General features: G+C 46.9%; 1 protein-coding gene across 1 annotated transcript in view; it reads left to right on the forward strand.

The window, feature by feature from the left end:
- Positions 1-15,290, forward strand: part of LOC112227572 (E3 ubiquitin-protein ligase HECW1) — a 65,560-nt gene that overhangs the window by 22,590 nt on the left and 27,680 nt on the right. Inside the window, exons 6-8 of the mRNA XM_042308869.1 lie at positions 8,571-8,713; positions 10,523-10,623; positions 11,020-12,522. Coding sequence (XP_042164803.1) covers positions 8,571-8,713; positions 10,523-10,623; positions 11,020-12,522 — 1,747 coding nt within the window. The remainder of the gene's footprint in view (positions 1-8,570; positions 8,714-10,522; positions 10,624-11,019; positions 12,523-15,290) is intronic.

Here is a 15,290-nt window from a genome sequence, read left to right on the forward strand (position 1 = left end):
GGGAGAGAAAGATGGGAGAGAGATGGGGAGAGAGATGGGGGAGAGAGAAATTGGAGAGAGAGAAATCAGGGAGAGAGATATGGGGGAGAGAGAGATGGAGAGAGACATATGGAGAGAGAGATGGGGGAGAGAGAGATGGAGATGGAGAGATGGGGGAGAGAGAGATGGATGGGGAGAAAGATGGAGAGAAAGAGATGGGGAGAAAGAGATGAGAGAGTGAGAGAGTGAGAGATGGGGGAGAGAGTGAGAGATGGGGGAGAGAGAGATGGGGGAGAGAGCGAGAGATGGAGCAAATGAGTGTTCAAGAGGCAGAGAGCAGAGGCGAAGAGATGAACTCTGATGGAAATATGGGAACCCTGGTCGGTGCAAGAGCAATGGGAAAGATATCCCCATCCCTTTTTGATTCCCTTCAGTGAATTGGTTCCATGGGGGCCATGTCAGTGACATCTGCTATCTCCCCACAGACTGTAACTATAACATCAATACAGTGCTCCCATGCTGGCTATATGCACACCAACGACCCACTTCCTTCTGTACCATAGAAGAATTTCTCAGTGAGTGGACTCATTTGGAATCGTCATCTGTATACCTTGGAGCTCCTTCCCCAGTAGACTAATTTGGATCCTGCTTTTGTGGACCAATTTCATATCGAATTTGTCTTTCTGCACTGCAGACTATGCTGGACCAGGGGAGCTTTCCTGTCATCACCGTTACACACTCTCTCACTTCCTGTCGGGGTCATCTCCACAGCCATAAATGTCCTTTAGGATTTACAGCCCTGCCGCCAATGAAATATACTGCCTGCCATGTCATACATGTGGCCATAACTCACACCCGCTCAGAGAGAGAGAGAGAGGAGAGAGAGAGAGGAGAAGAGAGAGAGACAGACAGACAGACAGACAGACAGACAGACAGACAGACAGACAGACAGACAGACAGAGCAGTAACACTGATGCTTTACAGCAGCTCATGTGGTCTCCATGGTGATAGGGACTCGAAGGGTTAATGGTGTTGTACACGTTTCTGTGGAAGGGAGCAAAACCCAACTCTGCTACATACCAATGGATTTTACCAATGATTTTAGGACACAAATGGGCAACCTGACATGAGTCAAGGGTCTATTCCTTTTCATGGGTTGTTGCTGGTGAGGCTATGAAGAGTAGCCTCTCACAAGCTGTGGTGCAGATGGGTGTCCTTTCCTCCAAGGTTTAATGCACCAACAATGCAGTTGTAATGTGAGATCCGTCATTCTCCTCTCTCTCCCTCTCGGTCACTGCACTTAAAGGCAGGGAACACACACACAGTGTGAATAATTGATTTAGCAGGCACATTTCCGTGAATGTGTTAAGGAAGTCATTTGTGCATATTGAAGGGAAAAAAGTTGTATATTATGCCCTGTGAAGTGGAACAGTAGGCATTGATGATGCCATAAAACTGGTTTGCTGTGCTGTATATTTCATGTACAGCATGTAGGGTATACATATAGTACATTTCAATCTGTGTGGCTATATCACCCTCTTATAGCAATGTCCAATACCATCTCTCCATGTTGTGTCTTTTGGGAAGTGTTTAAAATGTGATGCAGTCCTGATGGCCCAGTCATGAATCAAGCCCGTGACCTCTCCCTGGCCCAGGCTAATCTTTCTCACTCTGGCCGCGCCGTAGTATTTAGCCCCTGTCACACTCTATTCCGCCTGGCATATTTGGTACCTCCTGAGGCGGGACTGGGCACGTACTGTAGCTGTGGCTACCTTAGCGCTTGACTAAGCAGGCCTGTCTGACTCTGCACGAGGCATTTCATCATCAAACCCCTGATGAGGCACAGAGCGTGCCGTTATTGCCACACACTGACTCCCCGAACACCACGGGAATGTTAATGGCTGGACGGGAGAAAGGTTTCATCCATTTGGAGGCATACGGTTGATGATTTCTGCTATTGTTGCTCAGTACGTAGTGAGCAAACTCTCCTCGCGTTCTTCGTGAGCCAGCATAACAGGAGGCAGGTACGGTGGCTCCCGTAGGACACGTAAAGGGTGAGTCAAAAGGAACACACAACGATAATTCACAAGGGCTACATAGTGAACATAACAAACACAACTGTTTACTATGGATACTCGTGACAGTTAAATAGGTGTATGCTGCACAGTGTCTGTGAATTGAAGCTCTCGACTCTCTCGTTTTTACGCAGTTACCTGTGGTTTCGGCTTTACATGTTCTTCTCTCCGTGTGTAGCCATGCCGGTATGGTCAATCAGGAAATCCGTGCCACCTTTTTAACCTTCTTAGACGTGACAAGACTTTCAACACGTGATGAAGAAAGAAAATCATAAAGTGTTAGAAGTAGACAGCATATGAAGAGAATGGGAGCATTTCAAAAGCTCAAAAATGGTGTTCCCGCCACAGTTATCCCCTGTCGGCACAGAAGGCTAATAATCTCACTGGAGATTGCAGGTTCAATCCCAACTATTCTTTCACCATGTCCCCCCCCCTCCCTCAAAAAAAAAACATGAAATTGAGGCTTAGATACAGTATACTCTACTAAAAGAGAGGATGTCTTCGTTTTGTCCAGATTTATTATTCCAGTCGAATGCAGAATTTAGACCAAATGTAAAAAATTAAACATTGTATAGAAATTGACTGTTCAACTTTGAAAAACACACCTGATATAATTCATACGTGTTGCCTTTTGATAAGGTCCCCCTTGGCTTATTTTTCATGATCTGATCCTAGATCAGCGCTCATAGTCTTGGATACCTTGTAAATATGGACCCAGAAGTAAGCATCATATAAAGAGGATGGGTGAGGTGACGGTGAATAACTCAGGTACCAGTATTTCCCTGGGTTGGTTATGTCTAAGAAGGCTAAAAAGGAAGCATGGAATTCCTGATTGACCATACTGCCATGGCTATATACTGAAAAAATATGATTTAAGACATCTTCCATGGTGACGCAGAGGATAAAAGACCTGGCTTGGGAGCCAATCATTGCAGGTTTAAACCCCAGATTGTGGACATAAAGTGTAAAAAAATACACTTGTGTTCGTGTAATTAAATTCTGTACAAATGTCTTAATAATGAAATGAAAATGCCATGTCTCTATATCACCTACGTTGTGTTATCTGTGGTGGTTGGTAAAGACGTTGTGCACGACATTTTAGTGAATGTTAGGAGAACATTCTGAGGATATTTCAGTCAAAATATATATATTTTTTAACGTATATAAAGATTTGGTTATCAAAAACATTCACTGAATGTTTTTGGGATGTTATCGTAATACTGCTAGTTAAATCCCTAACTTGAACTTAAAAGGGAATCTTAGCTAATGTTCTGTCAATGTTCCCAGTTTGCTGAGTAGTGTCTGGTGATATTGTCAGCTAAGAGAGGTTAGAAGGTCAGAAATACTTCTAAATGTCACCATTGTGTGCTGTTTTTTTGTTGTCCTTCCTGGTTTGGACCTGTATCTGTATTACATGCTTAACTCTGTTCCATTTTCTTCCTATGAGTAAGGAACACTACGTTACCAAAAGTATTTGGACACCTGCTCATCAAACATCTCATTCCAAAATCATGGGCATTAATATGTTGTTGGTCCTCCCTTTGCTGCTATAACAGCCTCCACTCTTCTGGGACGGATTTCCACTAGATGTTGGAACATGGCTGCAGGGACTTGCTTCCATTCAGCCACGAGCATTAGGCGTTCGATAGGGTTGAGGTCAGGGCTCTGTGCAGGCCAGTCAATTTCTTTCACACCAATCTAGAAAAAAAACATTTCTGTATGGACTTTGCTTTGTGCACGGGGGCGTTGTCATGCTGAAATAGCAAAGGGCCTTCCCCAAACTGTTGCCACAAAGTTGGAAGCACAGAATCATCTATAATGCATTAGTACGTATATCTCTTCACTGGAACTAAGGGGCTTAGCCCGAACCATGAAAAACAGCCCCAGACCATTATTCCTCCTCCACCAAAATTTACAGTTGGCACTATGCATTGGGGCAGGTAGCGTTCTCAGATTCGTCCAGCGGACTGCCAGATGGTGAAGCGAGAATCATCACCAGAGAACACATTTCCACTGCTCCAGAGTCCAATGGCGGTGAGCTTTACACCACTCCAGCCAACACTTGGCATTGCGCATGGTGATCTTAGGCTTGTGTGCTGCTACTCAGCTATGGAAGCCCATTTCATGAAGCCCCCGACAAACAGTTCTTGTGCTGACTTTGCTTCCAGAGGCAGTTTGGAACTCAGTAGTGAGTGTTTACACGCTATGCGCTTCAGCACTTAGCGGCCCTGTTCTGTGAGCTTGTGTGACCTATAACTTCGAGTCGTTGTTGCTCCTAGACATTTCCACTTCACAATAACAGGACTTACATTTTTTTATTTAACCTTTATTTAACTAGGCAAGTCAGTTAAGAACAAATTCTTATGTGCAATGACGACCTACCCCGGACGACGCTGGGCCAATTGTGAGCTGCCCTATGGGACTCTCAATCATGGCCGGATATGATACAGCCTGGATTCAAACCAGGGACAGTAGTGACAGCTCCTGCACTGAGATGCAGTGCCTTAGACTGCTGCGCCACTTGGGAACAGCTATTGAACTGGAGCAGCTCTAGCAGGGCAGAAATTTGAGGAACTCACTTGTTGGAAATGTGGCATCCTATGATGGTGCCACGTTGAAAGTCACTGAGCTCTTCAGTAAGGCCTTTCTACTGTCAATGTTTGTCTATGAAGATTGCATGGCTGTGTGCTCGATTTTACATACCTGTCAGCAATGGGTGTTGCTGAAATAGACAAATCCACTCATTTGAAGGGGTGTTCACGTACTTTTGTATATACCATGTATAATGTAACTGCTGGCTCTAGGAGTTGGCTTTAATTTGGGATTCATTCAGAATAGTGCAACGGCCCCTGACCTAGCATTTTCTGGAGTGTGCTGCTACTATTTGGCTAACACGATTATATTATCACTGCGACCACTGAGTGCGTTCCATTTCCCCCCACTGTGGGACAGTGTTGCTCTCTTAACCTGAGGGAGACAGCTACTCCCGCTAATCAGGCTAATCAGGGAAGCTACACGAACACTCAGTATGCTAACACTTTGCTTTATTAAAGTCGAGAAGTGATATGACGGCTTGGAACTGGGAGAATGACTCACTCTGTGCATCCCACCAAAGCATTTCCCTCGCTCCTGGCACTCGAACACAGCAAACACTTCTGTATTCTCTCAAGTGGCTTGGTTTGTTTACCCTTTATGTGTTTGTGTGAGGCTGTAGGCTAATGATAGCTAGCACGGAGCATGTTTTCGTTACTCCTCAGTTCCTCCACAGCACCTTGTAAATTAGGAAGGGAGGTTTACTTGAGGGGATCCATCTTAATGGTTAACCACCCTGGCCGGGCTTTAAGTGACAATAAACAATGTTGTGAACCTTGCTCTACAGAGGGATGTTTTTGTTTTCTGGTAGGTTAGCTTAGCTTAGCATCTCTGGATCAGCAGTATGGCTCAATAATACTACAGAACTGTTTGCGCCTGAGGCTATTACATAGCCAGCCAACCATCTTTACTGTACTGTACAGTAGGTGCTGTGCTTAGCTTAGTCACTGCAGTAGTCTCCCAGATGGCTGCAGGCCAGAGGAATGCAGAGCTGGATGGGAAATGGATTTGCATGTATGCAGGCATCGTCATGACTCACGAGTCACGACACACAATTCGCTCTACTTTACTGTCATTTAAATCTATAGCTCTCTTGTTTATTTATTTACCATCATCGGGAAAACAAAAAGCCTGCACATCAGATAGTACACTGAGGCAAACATGGGTTGAGTTTTTCTATCCTATTCCTTCCTTAATTTGTCTGTCTTCGTTTTTCCTTGAATACTCCCAGCATCTATTTTGGTGGGCCTGCAGCTATCTTGTTTGTTTGTGTAGTGGTTATTGGTCAAACACACAGAGAAAGGAGTCTCAGGCTAAAACATTCTCACATGGGCTATGAAGCCTCTTCTTGCTCAGTGCATAGTGTGCTTGTGGAACTATGTGTATGTTTCTTTCTGTCTCTATCTTCTCCGATACAGGAAAGAGCTGTACTTTTCAATTCAATTAAAACGGAGCGCTGAGGATGACAAAGCCGTGGGGCGGAGGGAAAGGGAGAGACACTGCTGGATGCAAATTACATTCAGCTGCTACAGATTGGATTTTAAGGGGTGGTGCAGAGGGGGGGGGGACATTAACTAGGCCAGTGCATGGAGGAATCAGTGGCTTCGTTGTTGTTTTTAGTGCGAGTGGCAACTCAAGCGCGGCAGAAAGCAGACATACCAAAGCAGCGTATTCCACTTTGGCGCTGCAGCTGAAATTTGATAGCAGGCTAGTTGTGGAACAGTGCCCTGGAACCATGAACCGGTCAGGCGGTCACTTACAAGGTGCTCCCATCCAACTGTCCTCCACGCGAAGGCCATTTTTTCTTCTACTGACCTGTAACTGATTGAACGCACCACAGCAAATCCACTTTCACAGAGGACTACACATCACAAACCCTGTTATAGTATACCCAATGGTTACCCGTGCTCTGGGACACTGCACACACACATTACATCTCCTATGTACATTTCAAATCCACCGAAGCTCTACAATGAAACGCCAGTTAGTTACTGCAGCTGCAGAGCTGGTGCCTTTTATCTGGCTTGTTCACTGGGCAGGATGCTCCTCCGGTCTCTCTGGCGTTTGGATGGAGTTCAAGGCACTCTCTCTCTCTGATTCTTGGCTGAGGGAGAGGGCGTTTAAGCACCTTGGACAGCGCTCATTTTCTGCTGCCGCTGGCCTTGGTTCATTCAGCACCACGAACAGCAGCAGAGACAGCCCAGACATGGAGAGGAACTGAGCGACAGAGAGAGTCAAAGAGTGTCAAAAAAACAGCGTGAGGGAAGGAGAGAAAGGCAAGGAAGGAGATATAGAAATGGATTGAGGGAAGGAGGGGGAGAGAGAGTTTGGGAGAGGAAGGGAGGAGGGGGAATATAGAAAAAGGGAGTGAAGGAAGGAGAGAAAGAGATAAAGGCAGTAAGGGAAGAGAGAGGGAATGCACATTTCAAGATCTTATCCTTCAAGATCCAATTTTTATCATACATTGATTACTTAATCCAAGCTCTAAACTCCATAAGAAGATTTCTATACGTTCCATTGTCCTTTAATATTAAAATATATATATATATATATATATATTTAGAGTATGGTCATAATAGGTCTAGTAATCAGGGAACAGTGTAATTAAGTAACTATAGAGATTTTGGCTAAATCGGAGAAGGCAATGCTGCCGTTTTGACCTTGATAAAGGCTCTTTATTTCAGTGTAAAATAGCTGTCATCAAGAGAATAATTCAAAGCCAATGTGTTTTTGAAGGTTTCATCAATGAGAAGCCATGCCTAACAAAGATGCACTGTCTCCTGCTATTCCTAATAGATCTATTAATAACACCATGAATGGTCATGAAAAACAATTCTGAATGATATTAATGGTGTGTATAAATTAATCATAAAGAGACCTGTAAGGACCGCCGCCAGGGTTGAGAAGCAGGTACGGGGAGTCAAACATTTAATTGGGAACAGACATGAAACCAGACAGGACCAGCGTCAGCACATGGGTATATAAGGACATAGGACAATCATTGCAGAAGCAGGGAACAGGGCTGGGAACCAGAAAGATATAGGGAAGGTAATGACAGAGATGATTGAGTCCAGGTGAGTCCAATAATCGCTGATGCGCGTGACGGGGGAAGGCAGGTGTGCGTAATGATGATGGCAGGAGTGCGCAATGCTGGGGAGCCTGGTGCCCTCGAGTGCCAGAGGTGAAGTGCGGGAGCGGGCGTGACAGTACCCCACCGCCCCCCTCTAGGGGCACCACCCGGCGTTCCACGTGGGAGAGCCCTACGTGCGGGCTGAGGCACGGGCTCTGAACAAGCCGGCTGGGCGTGAAACACCGACGAACAGGCAGAGGCGTGAGCGCCTGGCGAGCTGGCGGAGGCATAGCAGCCTGAGGAGCTGGCTGGGCGTAAAAACTTGACGATCCGGCTGAGGCCTGAAGTGGGATGGGCGCCTTCTGAGCCAACCGGGGCAAGAAACCTTGAGCCAGCTAGGGCATGACAGCCCGACGAGCCAGCTTAGGCAACCCCGGTTCCATCGCTGTCGGGCCACGGACCCGACGTCACCACCAACCGGCACCCTCGAGCACCAGGGGGGAAGTGCGGGAGCAGGCGTGACAGAAACACACATAGAAGTTATCATGTCATTATGATGTCAGTACCTGATTTACCATATAATTCCTTGGAATAAATACCCAGTAAATGGCATTAATGTATAATAGAGTGTAACCAATCAAGTGATGTTATCGGTAAGCCCATGGGCACTAACATAATATACCTTTCTCTCCTCTCCTCTCCTCTCCTCTCCTCTCCTCTCCTCTCCTCTCCTCTCCTCTCCTCTCCTCTCCTCTCCTCTCCTCTCCTCTCCTCCTCTCCTCTCCTCTCCTCTCCTCTCCTCTCCTCTCCTCTCCTCTCCTTTCCTTTCCTCTTCTCACTATTTCTGTCTGCAGCGCTTCAGCTTTGTGTCTTTGCCTACGGACGTGTTGGAGATCGAGGTGAAGGACAAGTTTGCTAAGAGCCGGCCCATCATCAAACGTTTCCTGGGCAAGCTGTCCATGCCGGTGCAGAGGCTACTGGAGAAACACGCCATCGGGTAGGTCACCTGACCTGACCACAGCCACTTCCACACACTCAGGCCTACTGGGCCATTAGCGATCAGACCCTGCTAGGGATCCATGTCCCCTGTGTGGACAGCCTTATGTCAGTTTGCATGTTGGTTATATGGAAAGTTATGTATATACTGTATAGTACCAGTCAAAAGTTTGGACACACCTACTCATTCAAGAGTAAAAAAAAAAACTATTTTCTGCATTGTAGAATAATAATGAAGACATCAAAACTATGAAATAACACATATGGAATCATGGAGTAACCAAAAAAAGTGTTCAACAAATCAAAATATATTTAATATTTCCGATTCCTCAGAGTAGCCACCCTTTGCCTTGATGACAGCTTTGCACGCTCTTGGCATTCTCTCAACCAGATTCATGAAGAATGCTTTTCCAACAGTCTTGAAGGAGTTCCCACATATGCTGAGCACTTGTTGGCTGTTTTTCCTTTACTCTGAGGTCCGACTCATCCTAAACCATCTCAATTGGGTTGAGGTCGGGTGATTGTGGAGGCCAGGTCATCTGACACAGCTATTCATCACTCTCCTTCTTGGTCAACTAGCCCTTACACAGCCTGGAGTTATGTTTTGGATCAATGTCCTGTCGAAAAAAAATGATAGTCCCACTAAGCACAAACCAGATGGGATGGCGTATCGTTGCAGAATGCTTTGGTAGCCATGCTGGTAATGTGTGCCTTGAATTATATATAAATCACTGACAGTGTCACCAGCAAAGCCCCCCCCACACCATCACACCTCCTCCATTCTTCACAGTGGGAATCACACATGCGGAGATCATCTGTTCACCTACACTGCGTCTCACAAAGACACAGCGGTTAGAACCATAAATCTCAAATTTAGACTCATCAGACCAAAGGACAGATTTCCACTGATGTCCATTGCTCGTGTTTCTTGGCCGAAGCAAGTTTCTTCTTATTATTGGTTTCCTTTAGTAGTCGGGTTCTTTTGCAACAATTCCACCATGAAGGCCTGATTCACGCAGTCTCCACTGAACAGTTGATGTTGACATGTGTCTGTTACTGGAACTCTGTGAAGCATTTATTTGGGCTGCAATCTGAGGTACAGTTAACTCTAATGAACTTATACTCTGCAGCAGAAGTAACTCTGGGTCTTCCTTTTCTGTGGTAGTCCTCATGAGAGTCAGTTTCATCATAGCACTTGATGGTTTTTGCGACATCACTTGAAGAAACTGTCAAAGTTCTTGAAATGTTTCGTATTGACTGACCTTCATGGCTTAAAGTAATGATGGACAGTCGTTTCTCTTTGTTTATTTAAGCTAGCTGTTCTTGCTATAATATGGACTTGGTCTTTTACCAAATAGAGCCATCTTCTGTATACCACCCCTACCTTGTCCCAACACAACTGATTGGCTCAAACACATCAAGAAGGAAAGAAATTCCAGAAATTAACTTTTAACAAGGCACACCTGTTAATTGAAATGCCTTCCAGGTGACTACCCCATGAAGCTGGTTGAGAGAATGCCAAGAGTGTGCAAAGCTGTCATCAAGAAGAATTTGTTTAACACTTTTATGGTTACTACATGATTCCATATGTGTTATTTCATAGTTTTGAGGTCTTCACTATTATTCTACAATGTAGAAAATAGTACAAATCTTGACTGGTACTGTATGTCTGGTCCTTTTAAATGTCTCTTTCTACTTCGCTTGCGTTTTCTATAACTTTTGTATTATCTCCCCTTTTATCTCTCTTTCCTCATGTCTTTTTTTGCTCTCTCTCTCTCACTCACTCACACACTCACTCACTCACTCATAGGGACCGTGTGGTGAGCTACTCTCTTGGCCGCAGGCTGCCGACGGATCATGTTAGTGGACAGCTGCAGTTCAGATTTGAGATGATGTCCTCAATTCACCCAGGTCACAAGCACTTCCTTCTTTGAACCCTTACCTTCTTTTACATCAGGACCGAGATCACATTTATGTCCCTTTTGACTCAGTGATCAAATTGAAATAACCATGATAAAACCCAGTCATTTTTTATGTCCCACATGATATAGTCAAGAACATTGATCACAGTGGAGATTAATGTGAACAATATTACTGTTGATTCATTCCATGTACTATTATTGTCCTGATTAAAAGTCCAACACATTTGTGTTAAAAAATCCCTGTACTTTGCCAATGCCACTATTCAACAATTACACATAAAGGAAATCCACAGTGCAATTTCTCTTTGTCAGCAATTTCTTTTATTGGGTGCCCAAGTCACCATTCTAAGACAGTAAGGTGACTTATTGTTCTCTCTCATTTCAGATGACGAGGACATCTCCCTCGTCATGGAGTGCCCTGTGGTCCCTGACCCTGACCAGTTGGAGGTAAACCAGGTGGACCCAGTCGCCCCAGCAGAGATCCCTGCCGAAGACACATTGAGCATGGGGCCCGACACACCTGAACTCCCCCTAGATGGAGCCCCAGACTTGGAGGACCCGGAGCCCTCCACCACTCTCGCTTATGTCTCCCTCACAGAGGAGGCCCATCCTGGGGACGATGTCATGGAGGAGGAGGGTGTGGAGGAGCAGGTCACCCTGGTTGAGATGGAGGAGAGTACAGTTAGGGAGGTGCAGGTATCTTCTTCAGAGCCACAGCCTGGGATAGAAGAGCAGGTTTCAGCTGAACAATTGGTGGAGGAGAGAGAGGAGGAGGAGGAGACTGGAGCCCAGGAGGCTCAAGCCCTGTCTGAGGAGGGGGAGGCCCAGGTGCAGCCTAAACCTGAGGGTGTGGAGATGGAGTTGGACAGTGAGGAACCTACCACTGCTGTGGAGGAGCCGTTGGAAGGAGCCACGGGGCCTGTGCCGGCTGAGGGGGTAGTGGAGGTAGTGGAAGAGGAGGGACAGCAGGTGGTGGTGGAAGCCAAACCAAGGAGGGTTGACTGTTGCTGCCCAGCCCGCGCCTCCCCTCCAATGCGGAGCGCCCTGCGGCGCAAGAACAGGCCCTGCTCGCTGCCCGTCTCGGAGCTGGAGACAGTGATCGCCTCATCGTGTGGCGACCCCGAGACACCACGCACCCACTACATCCGCATCCACCACCTTCTCCACAGCCTGCCTTCAGCACACCAACGGCAGGGCAGCGGGGAGGAGGAAGAGGGGGAGGAGGAGGGAGGGTCTTCTACCGAGGAGCCGACTATCAAACCCACCTCCAAGGATGGGGAGGAAGGGGAAGGGGAGGAGGAGGAGGAGGAGGAGGGAGACGCGTCCCAATCCCTGGCGTCCCCCTCCCAGGTGCGTGAGTGCACAGCCCCCTGCTGTCGTAGTAGGACTCTCCCCCGCAGTCTGTCCATCGAGCGCCTGTCAGAACTCAACCAGCTCCTGGATGGAGGGGAGAGGGGAGGGAGGACGCTGCACCCACGCCTGGAGAACGAAGAGGCGGAAGTGGGCGGAAGCGGCCGGGGAGTGAGGGGGAGCGAGTGTGAGTTGTGCGACAACTCCTGCTACAGCACGTCTTGTTACAGCACCAGTTGTTACAGCACCTCCTGCTACAGCAACTCTGGCTACGAGGGGCGCAACCGCCCCTGCAGCCACACACGGCTGTCGTCGGTGGACAGCACACGCCTCTCAGAGAGCACCGTCTTCTCCTCGCAGGACGAAGAGGAGGAAGAGGAGGAGAACAGCGCCTTTGAGTCGGTGCCTGACTCCATCCAGAGCCCCGACACCAGGGAGCCTGGCGGCGATGGGACGACAGCAGAATGGAGGGAGGAGACAGGGGAGGGGACGAGAGGGGAGTCGCCGGTGGCCGGGCCTAGCGATAGGACAGTAGGAGGTGAGATGCTCTTCATAGTCACTTGCTAACTGATACACCTGGTAAATGTGTATTTACCCTGTTCAGAACCTGAGACCAGGTCAACCTTAGCAAACGTGATAAAAACATACCCAGAATAACAAATGAAAACGACACTCTTAACCTCTCCATTCAAAAGGTTTCTATTTTTGCATGACTACTCTACATTCTTGCCTTGTGATGATTACACTGTACAACAACTGCACAGCATCGCAGCCCACCACAATAATTATAGCTTACTATACACAGAACCTTATTTTAAGAAACAAGGCCTCCTCCTCACCTCACCATAGTCTATTGATAGAGAGAGCACAGGAGAGGTCTGTTATCGAGTCCATAGCCTCCGCTGTGACAGGCCTGGCTGTCCATTAGTGTGTTGCACAGGGAGCTCTGTTGTTTCTTCCCCCACATTCAGGTGCATGAGCACTGTCAGTGTTGCTGTAATAATCTTCCCCCCAACCCCCCACTGCCGTGAATCGAGTGAATGCCAACCGAACCATCACCCATGATTGTGATTATCATTGCTTTGCCCTTTAAAAGGGCAGTGCACCGTGGGTCGAGAAAGGAGGCAATGGGAAACACATACCCCCGCTATTGTGCGTTTTACCCCCAATTTCACAACGGTCTTTGTGTCTGTTGTGATGACCCTTGTATGTGTGTGGGGAAGACACACACACATCACACACACACATCCTGGACAGGGGTCAAAGGTGACGGTGGCCTCAGAGGAGAGGGGTCAGCGTGGGGTGGTTAGGTCACACAAACAATGCGATCAAACTCATGGTAGAGCTTTGGCATTGGGTTTAGGTTCCTGGCTGCCATATGGCACCAGGCTTTTGTTTTTGGTCATAATCTGCTTTGCTGCTGCCATGTTGTTTTGTTATCTATGTTCTTTGTTTCTATGTTTGTTTTTGATTTGGCTTTGACTGAAATGGTGGTCCAGCTACTGGTTGAGTTATTAGTTCAGCTACTGGTTGAGTTATTAGTTCAGCTACTGGTTCAGTTACTGGTTCAGTTATTAGTTCAGCTACTGGTTAAGTTACTGGTTAAGTTACTGGTTAAGTTACTGGCTCAGTTACTGGGTCAGTTACTGGATCAGTTACTGGATCAGTTACTGGGTCAGCTACTGATTCAGTTATTGGTTCAGTTATTGGTTCAGTTATTGGTTAAGTTACTGGCTCAGGTTCTGGTTCAGGTACTAATTAAGTTACTGGTTAAGTTACTGGTTCAGTTAGTGGGTATGCTACTGATTCAGTTATTAGTTCAGTTGCTGGTTCAGCTACCGGTCAAGTTACCGGTCAAGTTACCGGTCAAGTTACCGGTCAAGTTACCGGTCAAGTTACCGGTTCAGCTACTGGTTCAGTTACCGGTCAAGTTACCGGTCAAGTTACCGGTTCAGTTACCGGTTCAGTTACCGGTTCAGTTACCGGTTCAGCTACCGGTTCAGTTACCGGTTCAGTTACCAGTCAAGTTACCGGTTCAGTTACCGGTTCAGTTACCGGGTTCAGTTACCGGTTCAGCTACCGGTTCAGTTACCGGTCAAGTTACCGGTTCAGCTACTGGTTCAGTTACCTGTTCAGTTACCGGTTCAGTTACTGGTTCAGTTACCAGTTCAGTTACTGGGTGAAAACACTGCTACACAAAGTGGATGCCCAACCTTTTGAGGCTGGGTTGTTTTGAAGTAAGGACAAAAGGAGGGAATAGTGAGAGAATAAGGACCAAGGAAGATAATCAGTGCAGGTTACAGATTGCTTTTGAATTTGAAACAGTTCTGTTCAAGCGAGCCCACAATTCAGCTTCATTTACATTGTTCACGGTGACATTGCTGCTGCTGGGCAACATACCTTCAAGGGGTCGTTATGTCTGTTGGCTGTTTTTAGGGTATACACTGAAAATGCATGGTCTTCTTTCAACTTGAACTCCTGTGTTCTCCAAAGCTTTACTATAAGTGTTCTGTTTTTTACACGTTGACTCTCATTAGACACGATACGCAATGTAGGTCACAAATCAGAGCTAAAAAATGAAGGCCCCATTTAATGGCTCGATCAACACACGGCGAGAGTCCTGCCTGCGTTTTATACCTTTCTCCTTTCATCTCACGTACACTTCAAAGTCATTCTTCCTCAATTAGAATTGCTAATGAAAAATGTTCAGAACTTCTGTCACCTGGGTAACTGACTATTGTTATCATTGTTGGAGAAAATGGGTAATGTTGGTGGGGCATGTGGCGGTTTTATATCTGTAATTTGTCTTTACGGTTGTTTGACGTTTTCTCTGCTCTCCCTCTCTCTGAGGGCTGACAGTACAGTACCTCTTTATGGACGGAGATACTATACGGTGGGAGATAAATCCTACACAAACACAGACACACAGTACGCTCACCACACACACTGCTGAATACTGAGAGAAGGGGTGGGTGGGTAGAAGGCGTGCAGGTACCTGCAGCTACAACGTACTCAGTACAAAGTCAGTCCCCACTGATTCTCCACGCTAACAGTCACTCCTGTACTAACCCGGCCAAGCAGAACCAAGTCAGTCCCCACTGATTCTCCACGCTAACAGTCACTACTGTACTAACCCTGCCAAGCAGAACCAAGTCAGTCCCCACTGATCCACCACGCTCACAGTCACTACTGTACTAACCCGGCCAAGCAGAACCAAGTCAGTCCCCACTGATCCACCATGCTCACAGTCACTACTGTACTAACCCGGCCAAGCAGAACCAAGTCAGTCCCCACTGATTCTGCCAA

This window comes from Oncorhynchus tshawytscha, linkage group LG29 (assembly GCF_018296145.1).
Source record: "Oncorhynchus tshawytscha isolate Ot180627B linkage group LG29, Otsh_v2.0, whole genome shotgun sequence".
In the NCBI taxonomy this organism is placed as follows: Eukaryota; Metazoa; Chordata; class Actinopteri; order Salmoniformes; family Salmonidae; genus Oncorhynchus; species Oncorhynchus tshawytscha.